Consider the following 16,732-nt stretch of genomic DNA (forward strand, 5'->3'; position numbering starts at 1 on the left):
TAATAAGTGCATCCGACGATATTAATTTGAAGTATTAAATAGAACAAATTAATTTGTACTGCTTTTTATTCAATTTCAATGAACAGCGAAGGCTGAGGAGCGTAGGAAACGGAACATTTGTTATCGCTAGATCACACACTTGTATGAAGTGCCAGCAAACCCCGCAAATTGTCCGGTCTCGGAAGAGAGGACTGCTTGTTTACAAACAAAAAAAGATGGCATTCTCTCACAGAAACGCTCACATGACAACGACAACGGGTTTATTGTGTCGCACGGCGACTTTTGGCAACTTTGAAATCTGGTGGGATGCCGCTCCGGAGGAACAGAGGAGCGATTGACGCTCAGTCTGTGCGGCGAACATCCAAATAAGGACATTAATCCGGGCTTTGCCTCAAAACCTCGTGAGGTGTCTATCTAGGCAGCGCTTCTGGCGTCACAGGCGCGTTCCAAATGATGCTCAGATGCCGACTAGGTGGATGCTCGATTGTTTTTTTGAGCCGCGGCCGTCATTTCCAAATAAAGGATGTTGCGCGAACCTCTTGAGATGAAGTTCTGGTTTAGTCCTGTGACTCAGATGTTACAGAAACGGGGGGAGCACCGGCGTCACGACAAAAAGTGGAACGTGCTCCTGCTCGTGTCTCGCTCCACATAAAAGCCACGAGCGCGAGAGCGTTTCATCACACGCCAGCAACTACCTGATCGACTCGCGAGCTCTGCAGACAAACGTAAATATCATTATTATTTAGTTCTCACGATGCTGTTGCTTCACTACTACCTAGCACCACCTACTATCTAGCCTAAGCTGTTAAAATCTAAAAGCCTTAAAACTTTAAAATAAGCTTGCATCTGATTGTTAATTGTACTTCTGTGACCACTTCGTTTTATTACTAAATAGAAGTGCATAGAGCTGTCAGTAAGTGGTTTTAAGCAATATATGGTTCTAGGGCTGACAGAGGTGCCTCTTGTGTTGGACTTTCACATTTAATTTGCTTTGAAGAAAACTAATGCTCCGCTGTCATCTCAACTCAACACACATCCGTTGCAGGAAGCTGTTTTTTGTCGTCCATTTTATTAAGACGTACAAGGACTGTCTCATTCCTTATCATTACTGACAACAACTAATCATATACTTTTTTTCTTCCTCTAGAAGCTTTTCCAAATACGGATTTGTCTTAACTCTGAAAACATACGTTTGGCCTCACTGCAAAAAGAGGAAGAGCTGAACTGAAGAATCGCAATAATTGTCTTTCACAACAGAGCAGGATGGAGAAGATGAAGGACAGTAAGGTAGAGGCTTTTCTCCTCTGTCTGTGTCTTTATGCAGAATCAGTGGTGATGCTTAGTCGCCTTCTTTATGATTTCTAAGTAAAGGCTACGACTAAAGACCCTTATGAAATGGACAGATTTTAATGTAGATCCCTTGTAAAATAAAGAGTGTGCACTAGTGTAGGCTAATATATATATAAAAAAAAATTAATGACTGTATCTTAAACACAAGTGCACTTTTTAAAAATTGTAATAATTTTTTTTTTTGCTTTAAAGAAGCACACTTATTTTTATGTGTTGAATAACATTCATTGTTACGTTGGGCAGACGCGTGCATATATAGGCGAACTAGGCAACTAGATTTTAGTTTATCTTTTGCTTATTCTTTGGAATAATTGCACTCATATCAAGAAGTTATCACCCCTTAGTTAGTCAATTAACTTTGTTTCATAATAGTAGTGCGTCTGCTGGATTCTTTCTCAAATTATCATGACTTGCCGAAAATAAAATCTATAGATATAAAACAGCTCAAGCATATCACGTTGTTAGTTCAAATGTATCCAACAGAAGCTAAAGCGAGCTCTGCAGGACACGGAGGCACCAGCGTCATCACTTGCATGTTATTTTTCATTTTTAATTCTCAATATTTACATTTACAACATCAACAAAGCGTCAACATTTTTTTGCATCGTCATCTTGGATTGCAACATGTGAATTAAGAAACTAAGATATGCAAGAAACCAACAAGGACAAATGAATGTTTAGAGCAGGGTTCAGTTGGCATGTTCAAACTTGAACGTAATACGAACAGCATCCTGGCTGGCTCTTACTTGTTTCAGAATGGACAGACAGAGTGGAAATTTCCAATCCAAGTGTGCCAATTTAGCAATTAATTACAAATCTGTTAAGTGAGTCTAACACTACGTGCGCTGTTTGAATAAATGAATGTGGTTAGTGACGTTATGGATGCCGGGGGTTATATGGTGGGATGTGAAGAAATGTGGTTAAGTCTTTTCTGCTTAATAGAGATGAAAAATACAGCAAGTCATTATGAACGTTACATTCATTAAGATGACTCTTGGCTACTTGCAGAATACACGATGACACCCATATCCTTGTTCACAGTCACTCCTCCAGGAGATCATGTGTGTTTATGTCTTTATCAAAACATCAGACCAGAAGGCACTTGCCAGGTTTAAAGGTGCAGTGCACTATTTCTTTTTATACTGACAAGCAGATTTAAAGGAAGTTCCTTAGAAGCAATTCGCTCCAGATTCTTATAACTGCATGGAAAATCATTTCAGATGACCCCTTTTGGGTACACTTCTCTTTCTCAAAAAACAAAAATGCTAATAATAATGCACCCACAGGCCCTCAGACCACTGAACTTTGTTACCCATAACCTGCATAGCTTAACAGGTGAGTGGTAACTGGTTTAAATGTGTGGCTTTCTGTGCTATTGCCAGTGACATGTATTTGCGCTATCAGTTTTAACTCTTTAATCTCTGGTCAACCTAGGTTCCTCTGCAGTCATACAGAAGCTGCGCGGTTGACAGTAAGCTTAGGTTGTTATTTCTATTTTCTTGTAAATTGACACAAGAAAAAGGAACAAACATTAAAATCAGAGCAGCCAAACAGTTTCAGATTTTTTTTTTTTTAGTAAAGAAAGACACACGAGGACACAAGCATTCCAGTTATTATTGCTTACTAATGTATGCCTTGTGTCTTGTTCCACTTTCACACATACACTGGGAAATACTGCATTGAGTAATAATTTGCTATCGGAATTCGTGCGCCGTTTAGATCTGGGTTGAGAACGTCTTTAGACTTAATTTAGCTGCTGAATTGAAGTGGCAAACAAGGATGCAGAATTTCGCAGATTTTCACAAATACAATTCAAATAAATGTAATTTTAATAGGGTCTACAAACCGAACATTGAAGGAATGAGTGTGACTACATGTGACGTGAGAGGCAATTTGTGTGCTAAAAGTAAGAAAGTAATCAATTTTGGATTAGTAATATGCATTGCTAAAGGTGATTTTTCTCAATATTTAAATTTTTTTGCACTTTCAGACTCCAGATCTTCAATTAGTTGATAATAGCTGATATATGAATCTCCATTTGGTTATACTTTACTTTGATATTCCACTTTAGTCATTCTACTAACTATAAGTAACTTTGTAACTCTATGTCAACTAATTCTCTCAGAGTAGACTGTCAAAGTAAATTTAGGGATAGGAATATAAGTTGACATAGTATGTTGTGGACCCATTAATATTTTCAGTAAACAGTCTACTAATGACTAAAATGTCTAAAGTGGACTATCAAAATAAAGTATTACCCTCTATTTAAAAAAATAGACCCCTATGACATGTTTTTGTGCTCCAGGTGTCAACGTTTGATGCCACAGACCCTTACATTTCTTTTCACTCTTTAAATTTTTTTGGCACTTTACAATATGTTTTTGTTCCTTCTTTCTGTCCAGGGGAAGCAGGTGACATGGTGCCTTATGTTCTGCGTGTGCACGGCCATCATCGGCTCCTTGCAGTTTGGCTACAACACAGGCGTCATCAATGCACCCGATGAGGTAAGCGGTTCATCAAGTGAGGAGCATTTTAAACTTTTCAAACAACACTTCATTACTTACTTCATCACTCATCGTCTGTCTCTCTGTTGATGATCAGAAAGTGCAGGGCTTCATCAGAAACGTGACTCAGGAACGCAGCGGAGAGCCAATGGTAAAATCCACATTGACGACAGTGTGGAGTGTAACTGTTTCCATTTTCAATGTTGGCGGCATGATCGGGTCTCTTAGTGTTGGCAGTCTAGTTGACAAACTAGGGAGGTGAGAAAATTGCATTTTTCTTTTTTTTTTTTACAAATCACACACATAATCTATTTGTTAAAAAAAATAAATCTCCCATCTTCTCATTCCAGACGAAAATGTATGCTTCTGTCCAACATCCTGGCTCTGATTGGTGGAGGCCTGATGGGTTTATCCAGCGTGTGCAACTCTTTTGAGCTGATAATAGTGGGCCGTCTGATTATTGGTGCTTTCTGTGGTCTGTGTACAGGACTCACACCCATGTATGTGGGTGAAATTGCCCCAACGGCACTGCGAGGGGCTTTTGGTACCCTTCACCAACTCGGGGTGGTCATCGGCATCCTTATTGCACAGGTTAGATTTTACTATGTATGAATGTTGGTAACAGATTAAAGGGATAGCTCACTTAAAAAATTGACTTTCTGTTATTTTGCTTTTGAAGCTTGAAAAAGATTTAAAAGCACTTTAAAAGTTTAATCAAATTGGTCTGTATGTTTTGTGTACTATATTCAGTTTTCTAAAAATAGCTTTTTGAAAGGTACAGACTGAAAAGTAAGTCATTACTGCCTGAAAATCTCCTTGGCACGTTCCAATGATGTCAAATATTTCTTTTGAGTGAGTTATTTGCAGTGAATCGGTTAATTTCCTACTGTAAATATACCAAAATTTAGATTCCCTTATATTCCAGATTTTCAAATAGTACAGCTGATGTACCAATATCAGTTTCACAAAATTGGTCGTAATTACTTGTTTCATGGTTCAGGGTCACATATTTGGACCATTTCCATAACACCTTTATGGTGGTTTTCCCTATTCATTGTAATCAATGGAGAAGACTCTTCAGAATTGATCATTTTGTCTTACAAGTAAACGTCTTACTGATTTGCAATATGTCTTTTATATTCTTATATTCTTGGTAGATCTTAGGCCTGGAGTTATTGCTGGGGTCTCAGACTTTGTGGCCACTGTTATTGGGTCTGACGGTGTTGCCTGCAGTCTTACAGTGTATCTTGCTGATCTTCTGCCCGGAGAGCCCTCGGTACCTGCTGATCACTCTGAACCAGGAGGAGGAGGCACGCCAAGGTGAGTCGGCTATGACTATTAAAGAATTTAAAAAAAGTCTCCCAAGGAACAGAACTGCCTGAGCAATAAAACTGTTTCCACTCTTCTGATCTGACTATGTATGTCTTTCTCTCTTTCTTTTGCTCTCAGTGCTGACACGTCTTCGTGGTCATTCAGATGTGGAGGATGACATCCGTGAGATGAAGGAAGAGGCCATGAAAATGTCCATGGAGAAGAAAGTTTCCATTCCAGAGCTGTTCCGTAACTCCGCTTACAGACAGCCCATTATTATCGCCATAATCCTGCAGCTTTCTCAACAACTCTCTGGCATCAACGCCGTGAGTCTCACACTTCATACTAAACTTCTCACACCATGTAAAAATCTGATGTTTAAATGGCTCATCTCATTAAATATTTTAATAACCAGTGGTGCCTCATTTGGATTAATATGCAATAAGGATTTTATATGGAATAAATGCCTTTAGGGATGATCGCTATGATTTGGAAAATGACCATGAATCTTATGATACGCAATATTACAAAGATACTGCAAAAAAACAACAACAAACTAACAAAAAAACATTGGATTAGTTTTTCTCATTTTAGCTAAAAAAATCTATATACATTCACATAGTCCTGCATTCTTAAGTCTACTTGCGTGTTTCTCCCTCTTTGACGTTGACATGAACAGTTGTAAATGTTGACCAGCTGTGTTTTCTGTCTATTTTCAGGTAATTTATTACTCTACCAAGATCTTCAGATACGCAGGTATCACTGAGGCAGTCTATGCCACGATTGGAGTGGGGGCAGTCAACACTCTCTTCACTGTCATCTCTGTACGTTCACACAGCTCACCTGCAATGCTCACATGAACACACATCACCCTTCTTACTTGCAAATTTTACGTGTTTTTATGATGGCGTAATAAAAGGACAGCGTTTTGATTCCACCACTGCTTTGCTCAACAGCTCTTCCTGGTGGAGAGGGCAGGAAGAAGAACGCTTCATATGATCGGACTAGCAGGAATGACTGTCTGTGCTCTGCTCATGACCATTTCTCTAGAAATTCTGGTGAGTTTGAGACTCATGGCATATAAACACTATACAATATTTAAATTTTTATTTAAATGAAAAATGTATTTTATTCTTTTTGTCTCTTCTGATCTTAAGAACCCTATAAATGCAGGAAGTGGCGCTAATACGACTGCCACCTCCGAAACTGTAGCTGCAGGGGTGAGTGTGTGATCTTGCTAATGAACGCCGACTTACATCTGTGCTGGAAATTATTCACTGAAACGTATCATTTCCCTGTTTCTCTCTCCAAATGGTTTGTTTTCTCTCTACGGCTATCAGGGAACTTCACCCATCAGCATTCTGGCCATTCTGGCGGTGTTCGGCTTTGTGGCCAGTTTTGAGATGGGACCGGGAACGATCCCGTGGTTCATAGTGGCTGAGTTATTCGCTCAGGGTCCGCGCCCGGCGGCCATCGCTGTGGCGGGATGCTGCAACTGGACCGCCAGCTTTCTTGTCGGATTGCTTTTCCCAGAACTATTGGTGAGAACCTTGTCGATGAACTCATCGGTATCACAACCGTCAAGGAGACAAGAACTAAACACACTGCATTGTGATCTTGCTTGCTTTTCAGGAACTGTGTCAAGCGTACGTCTTCATCATATTCTTTATCCTCCTTATCATCTTCTTCGTGTTCACCTACTTCCGTGTTCCTGAGACCAAAGGGCGAACATTTGAGGACATTGCCAGTGGGTTTTCCAAAGCCGCAGGCTCCGGTTCGGCCAACTACACGTCCCCAGACGGTACCATCGCGATGACAGTATCTCCATCATCGGAGAAGTTTCAGATGACCGAAATGGCTGGTCAGGAGAAAAGCTGAGCAAACCTACAGAAAGAAAACCTGTTACCCAAAGTTTGACACCTTAAATGAACAGATGCAGCTAAATAATGGGCATTATTATAAAGAAATAGATCAGAGTATTTATTTATTTTTAAGTAAATCACTGAGACAGATAGCAGCTGTTAAAATAATCACTTTTCTGTGGTCAAATCACTTTGCTTTTTATTATTATTATGTGACAGGGTTTATAAATGCCAGAATAGTTTGGAAACCACTGACGCAGAGGTACTACACAGGGTGCTGATGGGCAGTTATTAAGTCATTATGAGCAAACAAGTGTTTATTACATGTGGTTCAGAGGTGTACTGTATGTTCAGTTAGATGTCTTTTTTAATTAACTGATGCGTGAGATTTCTACTGAGAACTAAGCACTTTGTGTAAAATATTAAATTGGCTACTATGACTTATATTTAAATAGTTACTTATGAGAAGTCAGTGTACCATCAGAATGATTTTGAAACCGTATTTCAAGGTAAAAAAAAAAAATATATATATATATATATATATATATATATATATATATATATATATATATATATATATATAAAATAATTTAATGCTTTTAAAACCGCTGCTTCACTCCTGTTTGCTCCTGTCCTCTTATGGTTATTCAGGCCATAAGCATCTGGCGTTTGTTCATTTTAATGCTTAAATTAAATTCTGTACAGGTCCAGTTATTTCAGCATGTGTTGCTGTTTATGTACATGATACTGGTTGTAAAAGTCCCGCTGAAGGTATGAATTATCAGTGTTTAAATGGTGTTCATCATTTCTCGTGATGATTGTTTGTGAACATGACTGAATGAACACTATTGTTACAGGATCATATGAAAATTAATCATGAAATCCACTCAAGCACACTGTTTAATAGTTTTTTAATATGCCTTTGCTTTGGGTGTAACACTGTAAACATTTTGCTCTTCTGTGTAAATACATATTTTTGTTTGTTTACATTTATTGCTGCGCTAGTTTGACTGGACGATTGAGATGCTTTTTTTAAAAATACGCACGAATGAGGATTTCCTTTTTTATTTTTTTGTGAATGTGTATTTTATATATATTTATATATTTTGTTATATTTATAGCTTTTATCATTTTATCTCCAATTTCTTGCGTTTTTACTTTTTTAAAAACGATGTTCTAAATATGAGTGTATGTAATTCCCATAAGCACTTGAAACCATATTTATTTTGAGTGATTGAAAAGATTAAAACATTCCCATTGCACATGATTTGATCCGACGTGTGTTTGTGACTATTCACATCACTAGAACTCTGTACATATTTTTTTAATGAGATAACTCTCATGTGTTATGACAGGTCGGTTCCTTCCCATGACATGTTGCATCATATCATAAAAGTCACATAACCAAATACATTGCTTAACGCGTAAGCCACAACAATAGGATACTGTACTGTTTGGTTAATGTTCTATTGTTATTGTGTACTCAATATTTTTTTTTTGCTCCTCGCTGCTGATACATTGCACATTTTCAGTATGAGTATTATTTATTTTACTTTGGTGCAAATTTACTAAATCCAATTCGCTGCTTCACCAGCTCGTCCAGTCTGGTAAATGAACTTTTACGCTTGTTTGACGCTCGAGAGGACATCTCACAATCTCACCTTTATCCCTACTGAAACACAGCAGTACATCAAATCTCTAGTGCTCTTGTCAAGTCACTCCATGAGGAGGCGCTGTTTTCACAGAGATAATTATACAAAACCGTCGTCTTCAGGAGCCTTTAAATGAATGTATGTTGAACAACCTTACTCTTTTTCTGTGTGTGTGTGTGTGAGTGAGTGTGTGGAAAATGAGAGTTGACCAAGCCCAGAAGAAAATATTCAAAATATGTTTTTTTTTTATGTCCCAGGAAAAAGAAGCAACTGAAAGAAGAGAAGAAAAGAAAACACACAGGCATGTTTCCAAGCTTCTTTTACTGAGTGATGCATATTTCCAATCTGGCTCTCTGTGCCCTATCAGCATGCCAAACCAGAGCCTTCCCCAAATGTGACTGTGAGAGCGTCTGTCTCCTGCGTGTCTAGACACTTTTTCTGCGAACAAGCCGAACTCGTTTTAGGCTTTCCATCACATTAAGTGGCTAAAGTCAGTTTACAGGTCTCTTCATCTCTCTCTCTCTCTCTCTCTCTCTCTCTCTCTCTCTCTCTCTCTCTCTCTCTCTCTCTCTCTCTCTCTCTCTCTTTCTCTCTCTCTCTCTCTCCTCATTCTTTGCTCAGTGACTTCTCAGTCATAATCATCATCATACATAAATACCCCTCCCTGCTCCCCCAACCCCTCTCTTTCTCTTCTCTCTTTAATCTGAGATAAAAACGAGCAGACAGACTCCTCCTCCCTTCTCTCTCTCTCTTTCTCTCTTTCCTCCTGTGTCCCTCTCCCGTGTTCTTCCTCTCTGGACTTCTCCTGTGTGTTGCTCTGATGGAAATGTGGAGGATCTTTCTGTCTGTCTCTCTTGTGGTCCAGCACAGTTCAGCTGAAGAAGGTATGAAACTTCCTTTGCTCCCCCTGCTGCTCTCAGCTGCTCCGTTTTGAGGGGTTATCGGGGTCTCTCGCTGTCCGGTCCCGTTTGGAGCGCGTGCGTCTGTGTGTGTGTGTGTGTGTCAACATGTGCAGGAGTCTCTGAATCAGTTTGTGATTCTGTTTGCGGTTATAACATTTCACTTTCATTTACATCTGCATGTGTTTGTGTCAGTCTGAAGCTGATGATCTGAGCGGACTCTTGTACTGTATAATGAGTGGCTGTTTATGAGTTGCTGCTGTGAATTGAAGAGCTCTCTGTGGACCCTGCCAAGCTGCGTTTATGCTTAACAAAAGGATGCAGAATAGGGCCAGCAGAGGGGTGAATAATTTGTTGTGTAACCTTTGTCTCTCTGACCCATGTAACCCCCCCCTTCCCAACTCTCTGCCCCCTTTTTTCTGATATTATAACTGTTATAATGGCCTTCCTCCTCCCCACAGACCATCCAGCCCTCTGACAATACAGACACCCCACTCACTTCACTGTACATCTCTGTCCTTTCATCTGCACTCTTTTTTCTCTCGGTCTCATTTCTCTATTGGCTAAATGGTGTTTTCAGTCAATGCATTGCAGACATGAGCAGTTTAAATAGATGGATTGATGAAGTTGGCATCTCATAGTGAGCTCTTGTGAAAAAGCTCTCAGTGACTCATTTTGTGTGTGTGTGTGTGTGCGTGTGAGGTATCTGAATGCCAGAGACTGTTAAGAACATGTTGTCTCACAGAAGCTTGTATATGCGCCGCTGTTTTTTCAAACTTATCTGAATCGGTTATTGTGCTTCACATTTTTCACACAAAAGCACATGTTTATGCGCATGAGTGGTAAAGATTGTATGCAACTATTTGCGATATAAAAAGTGGATCCAATCTGATCTAAAAATAGGGCCAGTGCTAATATTCCCAAGGTCCCGGGATGATTTGTTTATGGAAGAGCCCCTTTACTCCGAAGCACCTTTAACACAGGAAGTCAGGTTGATTCTAGCATATTAACTAAAGTTTTTAACTTGCGTAATGACTGTTACCAATTGTTGTTAACAGTTATATTTAAATTTCAAAGAACTTTTAAAAGCAAAAAAAGATTTGAAAGCATGATAGAGCATTGCCAATGCATCACACACAACAAAAGCAGTGACAAAAAAATAATACTACTACTATATTACTATATTAAAATAAATTAGAAATGCATTAATATATTCAACAAAGATCCCTTAAGATGAAAAGTGAAATTAAGGACTTTTACACCGTTGACAAAATGCTCAAAAATGTCTATTTAAATGTTCTTTTGAACTTTCCATTCATCACAAAAAAAATCCTAAACAAGTTTCCACATAAATTCAAGCATCACAACTGTTTTAAGCAGCAAATCGGCATATTAGAATAATTCCTGAAGGATCAGCTTTAAGATCATGAAAATTCAGCTTTGCCATCACAGAACGTTTTATATTTTAAAAAATATCAAATTATTATTAAAAATAGAAAAGTATTTATTGAAAATGGGTTATTTTCAGATTTGTTGAATAAGTCATTGTTGCATTGGTGGCTAAGACATTTCTTCGAAAAAAGTTGTACCCACCCTAAATGGCTCTGTAAATAAAATAAACAATCAGACATCAATCAATCAGTCAACAGATAATCAACAAAACATGACAACGTATTTAGTGTGAAATCTCAGTGTATTTTTGGCGCAATTAGCGTCATGCGTAGCCTAGAGGGTTTCACTACTGCTAGCACAGTTTCACTACTGCTAGCATAAGTGACAAACAAAATGTTTCATTTCCAAAAAAAGGTTGACCATTCACAGAACAGTCTGTGTTTTTAAGACAGAGGAACAGTCCAAGTGTTTTGTGCCCATGTTGCAGTGATACTGTATTAACCACTGCGACACAGACTCATACTTCCAGTGATTCTAGGCCGTTCCCCTCAAGGCCATAAATCTAAACGAATTTAGCAAACCCCTATAGCAAAATACTATACCTTTCATCACATTTAACTAGTTCACAGCCATTCTCTCAGGCTCATAACTCTAAACTAATGCAGTTGTACCTGCCCTCCTGGAGCAGAGGCCTGTATCCTTCATCACCTTTAATTAGATCAGCAGTCATCGAATAGACGCTGCCTGTCTGTTCACATCTTGTACCTTCAAGACCTCTGGCAGGCGTTTGTAGGTCTGCTAGTGAAACTGCCGTCTTTGACCACATCTGACACTCTGACCATATTAAGGGTAGTATTTTGCTGATCCCTGAATTGTGGCCCACGTAAAGTGACCTGCTCCATGAGAAATAAAACCACTTTGATAAGGCTACTGATATGACTGAAGTGTTACATATATGTATACAGTATATCAAAGATGCTTGAAATCTAAACATTGCCCTAAAATCACATTTTAAATAATGCTGCAGGCTTTATTCATCAAAGAATCCTGAAAAAGGTATCACAGTTTACTAAAATATTAAGCAGGGCAACTGTTTTCAACATTGATAATATTAAGAAAATGTCTAGAGCAGCAAATCAGCATACTGAACCATGTGACTTTGAAGACAGCTGTAGTGACTGCTAAAATTCTCACTGGAATAAATTACATTTAAAAATACATTAATATACAAAATAGTTATTATTATTATTTTACAATATTTCCTGGTTTTGCAGTGTGTCTGGCCTAATTAAATGCAGGGTTTGTGAGCAGAAGAGAAACATAAAAAAAATCTTACCAACCCTAAACTTTTGATCAGTTAAATCTGTTATGTTTTATTATTATTATTATTATCATCATTATTATTATTATTTTACTTTACAAGACATTTAAAGAATGACTTAATTTCTAGAAAAAAAACATTTACTAATAACTTACGCTGTGTCATCCAACATGTTCTTGTCTTTCTTTTAAAAAGGTTTTAGATTTTTGGGGATTTTTCTCCACAGTGAGAGACAATGGGTTGAAGGACCTAAGAGCAGCTTCAAAGGGTTCTATATGATCACACCTGAGAAATCAGGGCCTTATCTGTTTCTCTACAAATAAAACGTGTGGGTGAAAAACTCATTCTCTTATTCTCACTTAAAAGAGACTGAACTAGTGTGAGACGTGAATTAGTGAGTATATAAGTATATAAATGTTTTGGTCTTATGTAGAAACTTCTAATTTCTCTTAATTCCTCTTTTTTTTTTACTGAGAGCTCGAGCAGAGCCTCAGGTTCGAGCCTGGTCATTTACTATGGTAACAGTACTGAATAGTACTAATAAAGAAAGACAGGAACATCTTGGATGTCACTGGGGTGAGCAAATGATCAGGAAACTCTTATTCTGGAAGTGAACTGATCCTTTAAGCAAGATGTTTGTTGTAGCAAGCAGCTTATGCTATATTTGATTTATGCTTAAAATAAAATAATAAAATAAAACTAATATATATTTCCTGCCTGCAAGGTTTAATACCTCTACGTATGTGATCTCTATCTATAAAGTTATACTTCACAGCTTCATTAATTATATATTTTTACTGGAGAACTAAGATATTAAGATTGGCCCGTGGCACTTTTAGTGTATGAAGCTAGCCTTTAAAACCTTTCGAAACACAGTTTGTCCCTGCTGCATTCTTGTCAGTCTGGACAACACCATAAGGTCAGTCCCTGAGGGCGGGTTATTAAAATGACTGTGCTCTCCTGTAGGGGTAATTAGCCTCCACTTGACTCTTCAGGGGTGTTGTGTTGAAAAGAAGTGTGTTTGAGCAGACAGTGCTGAGTGGAGAATGCACACAGCAGGGTGTTCCTCGCAGAGAGAAACAGAATGGTTTAAAAGCCTCACGTTCTGGTAAAAGCAGCTTTTACACCAACGCCCATGCAAAAGAGGAAGCTGTGAAGAAGGTGAGGAGGATGGAGAGGTGCAATGAGAGAGGAGAAGAGCACAGTTTCATGTCATGTCTCACACCGGGCCACAAAAAGGTCTCTCAGGCAGCACAGCTTGGGCTTCGCTGGGCTGTTTTCCCCACATTGCCAGCTCTGTTTCATGTCCATTTCTTTTCAGGTTGGATATATGTGCGTCTCCTCGTCTCCCACTGTCAGTATATTGAGTCACGCATCTCAGCTCTCGGATTTGTACCCATCCTCGCTCAAACTGTTGCCCCAGGCCAAAATGCATCACCCTGCTCTGCTCCATCTTCAGCTGCTCCCCTCCCACCAACACTACCACCCCTTCCGCTAGCTAGCTCTACTTGCTCATGTTATACTGCAAAAAATCTTTTTCCCCAATGTGAGAAGTCATTTATGTAAGTAATTTGTCTTTAAAGATGTTTTTTTCAGTGAACTATTTTATAAAAGCCCGCTAATGTGAAACGTTAACTTGCAGTTAGTTGATAAAACCATTTTGTGACATGCAAGATGCAAACGTTGCAATAGTAAGTCACAATTAAAATATGATGTAAAATTAAACTGTGAAATTGTAAAGTTGCAGTAATGATAAATATAACACCCAAATTGTGAGATGTGAAGTTGCAGTTACGAAAAAATAAAGTTGAGATACAAAATACATTCATAAAATACTACATCACAGTTATTAGAAATGAAGTTGCAATTGTGAAACATTAAGTTGCAGTGGCAAGATATCACAATTGATAATTAATGTTGCAATAATGAGATATAAAGTCTCAGTTACAAGATAAAAAGTTACAGTTACCATAAATAGCCACAGTTGTGGGATATAAAATTGTGAAATATAATTTTACAATACAACATTTTGAGATGAAATAGTGAAACATTAAGTTACAGTTAACAAATAAAATAGTAAGATATAACACCTAAATTATAACCCATAATTACCAGGAATCCAAATCAGCAGATCTAGGTGCAATTTTGACTTAAAAAGTTACAAATTTGAAATACAAAGTTGCAATAAGCCAAAGTTGTCTGAGGCATGTAACAAAATTTCGGTTGTCCAGATTTGTGGTCCTCTTCCGAATCACTTTCTGTTTTCATTTCACTATACCTTTGTATAAAGCCAAAAAAAATATAATGCTGCTACTTCCTCCCTGATCTAACTCTAAAACCAGTTCATTTCTAGTGTTTCCATATAAAGCACATTATCTGAGTACCTGGCAGAACAAAAGTCTAGTCTATGCTGCAAAATTGCCGTCTTAAACGTTCGCCCCGTGGCAGTACCACGAATGCACAAGGATCACGTAAGAAGCCCTTTGTACTTCAGAAAAAAGAGGGGAGAAGTCAGCCCGCTAAGAGCAAAGATGGCAGAACATCCCTAGCTGCTTATTACTGTATGTTCCTCCGTTCGGCCTCCATCGCTGTGAGCGAAGATTTTTAGTACGCAGCATAAAATGCTTGTTGTGCTCAACTCGACTACCGTGGCTAAATAAAGGCAGTACACAAAAGCGGAAAAGAAAAAAAACACTTCACGCTTCCCTAGCGAACTGGTGTGTGCACAGGTCAGGCCATTGATGAGATCAAGCAGAAAAATACAGCGCGCCTCCAGGGCCAAAATGAGAGCCGTCCAGGTCCAAAGCTGCAGGCTACAGGAGGAGAAGGGTGCTGCCAGCGCTGGTGAGTCACGAGCAGTGCTTTGTGGAGAGAGACAGACCATAGAAAAGCTTCAATTCAAGCTAAACCCAAAATGAGGAGTTCTGATAACATTCACTGACGTGCGTGAGCTTAAATCTGGAATTGTGCTAATCCCTGTCTCGCTCTTGCCATCGCTCTCTGTGGTTTGGTGGTAATGGAAGAGTGACTGCGTGCGCGTCCTGGGGTGGCTGTCTGTACGTGGAGGCATCTGGAGCAAATTAAAGAGAAGCTGCCGAAGTTACACGCACGCATGTAAACACACGCTGCAACCAAAAGAAAACTTTGGTGCATTGTCGCATTAGTGCAGTCACACCCATCTGGGTTCACGGAGTGTGCTGAAGTTGTGTGTGTGTGTACTTCGACTAGTAGCACTTAGAAATGACTCTCTTAATTAAAGACACTGCTTAATTGAATTTGTCTATCAGCATTTCCACGCATCACAAGAGGATTCTGACCAATTAGAATAATTTAGCAAATTTCCAATGCTCAAGGGCTCTTTACAATCAATCAGATTAATGCAGAGAGCAGGCATGATAATTAATTAATTAATTTCCCCCTTGAACAATCAAATGCACTTTCCTCCCTAACAAATTTGTTAGTCCTTTTGTAGGGAAAGTAATGGTGATGGAAATGTAATATGAAGCGTACATGCATCACGGGGGGATTCTGTCATTGTGTAATAGTAGTAATTTTTTATATGTCAAATTTCTCAAGCTTAAATGCACTTCAGAGGTTTTATGATCAATCATGTTAATGCAGAGAGCAAACAAATAAATACGTATATTAAAAAAAATTCACTCTTAAGCAATAAAATTTAAGTAATAAGTGGAAATGGCATATATGAAGCAAATACAGCATATTATACATAGATGCATGCATCACAGAAAGGTGCTAGAACTTTATATTAAGTCGCCTTAACTACTTTCTTTTAAATAAATCATTTGGTACAATAAATAATACAATAAATGGTCAAATAAATAGCTAAACATACAAACAAAATGCACATAGCCTACACTATTGTTCCAAAGTTTGGGTTCCAAAGATTTCATTTTTTAATAAAGTCTCTTCTCCTCAAGGATGTGTTAAAAAAAAAAAGTGACTGTAAACACTTTGTTATTGTTAGAAAACATTTCTAGTTCATAATATTTTTTTTCTGTATTTCTGATCAAATAAATACATCCTTGATGAGCAGAAATTCCTTTAAAAAATTATTCCAAACATTTGAACGCAGTGTGTACTTTGTTCACCACACCCCTCCCCCATTTTACTGATGGTAATGGCATTATTTTTAAATTTTTGGATATAAAGGCCACCTCCTATGTCTTGCTTAGGCAAATTTTAGGGATCCAAATAAAATGTTTTTAAAATGAATAAATCCATAAAATATGTAAATATATTAAAAGGTAAATAATTATAAACAATGTTTTTTTACACAGTCCAATTGGAAATGACACACAATAAAAACATTATTTACAAGTTGAAGTGATACGTACTTAGATTGTTCTTTGTTTTCGTTACATTTGGTCTGATTTTTCATCTCAAACCTGGCCTTCACTGACACTATCTTCTGTTTTTGTGG

The 16,732-nt window shown here is 38.2% G+C and overlaps 2 protein-coding genes across 4 annotated transcripts in view; both read left to right on the forward strand.

Moving 5' to 3' along the window:
- Positions 1-195: 195 nt before the first annotated feature.
- On the forward strand, positions 196-8,294 carry slc2a3b (solute carrier family 2 member 3b). Of its 2 annotated transcripts, XM_043261067.1 has the most exons (12): positions 196-725; positions 1,148-1,287; positions 3,753-3,854; positions 3,952-4,112; positions 4,205-4,445; positions 5,012-5,174; positions 5,304-5,491; positions 5,885-5,989; positions 6,122-6,223; positions 6,323-6,385; positions 6,506-6,706; positions 6,798-8,294. In XM_043261067.1, exons 2-12 carry the CDS (start codon positions 1,264-1,266, stop codon positions 7,041-7,043), a joined length of 1,596 nt encoding a protein of 531 aa, XP_043117002.1. In that variant the 5' UTR covers positions 196-725; positions 1,148-1,263; the 3' UTR covers positions 7,044-8,294. The 2 variants fall into 2 exon arrangements, with proteins under 2 accessions (XP_043117002.1, XP_043117003.1); XM_043261068.1 differs by lacking the exons at positions 196-725; positions 1,148-1,287 and adding an exon at positions 2,689-2,831.
- Positions 8,295-9,421: 1,127 nt separating this feature from the next.
- ephb6 (eph receptor B6) overlaps positions 9,422-16,732 on the forward strand; it is a 44,739-nt gene continuing 37,428 nt past the window's right edge. For both annotated transcript variants that reach the window (XM_043261833.1, XM_043261834.1), the window contains exon 1: positions 9,422-9,563. In XM_043261833.1, the coding sequence (XP_043117768.1) occupies positions 9,500-9,563 (64 nt within the window). In that variant the 5' untranslated portion in view covers positions 9,422-9,499. The remainder of the gene's footprint in view (positions 9,564-16,732) is intronic.

Source organism: Puntigrus tetrazona, chromosome 16 (assembly GCF_018831695.1).
Source record: "Puntigrus tetrazona isolate hp1 chromosome 16, ASM1883169v1, whole genome shotgun sequence".
Lineage (NCBI taxonomy): Eukaryota > Metazoa > Chordata > Actinopteri > Cypriniformes > Cyprinidae > Puntigrus > Puntigrus tetrazona.

Excerpts from the sequence above, each read along its gene's own strand:
- slc2a3b (XM_043261067.1), top strand. The coding sequence starts at position 1,264 with ATGGAGAAGATGAAGGACAGTAAG. Across the intron at positions 3,855-3,951 it reads TCATCAATGCACCCGATGAG|AAAGTGCAGGGCTTCATCAG; the intron begins GTAAGCGGTTCA and ends GTTGATGATCAG. Across the intron at positions 6,386-6,505 it reads CCGAAACTGTAGCTGCAGGG|GGAACTTCACCCATCAGCAT; the intron begins GTGAGTGTGTGA and ends TACGGCTATCAG.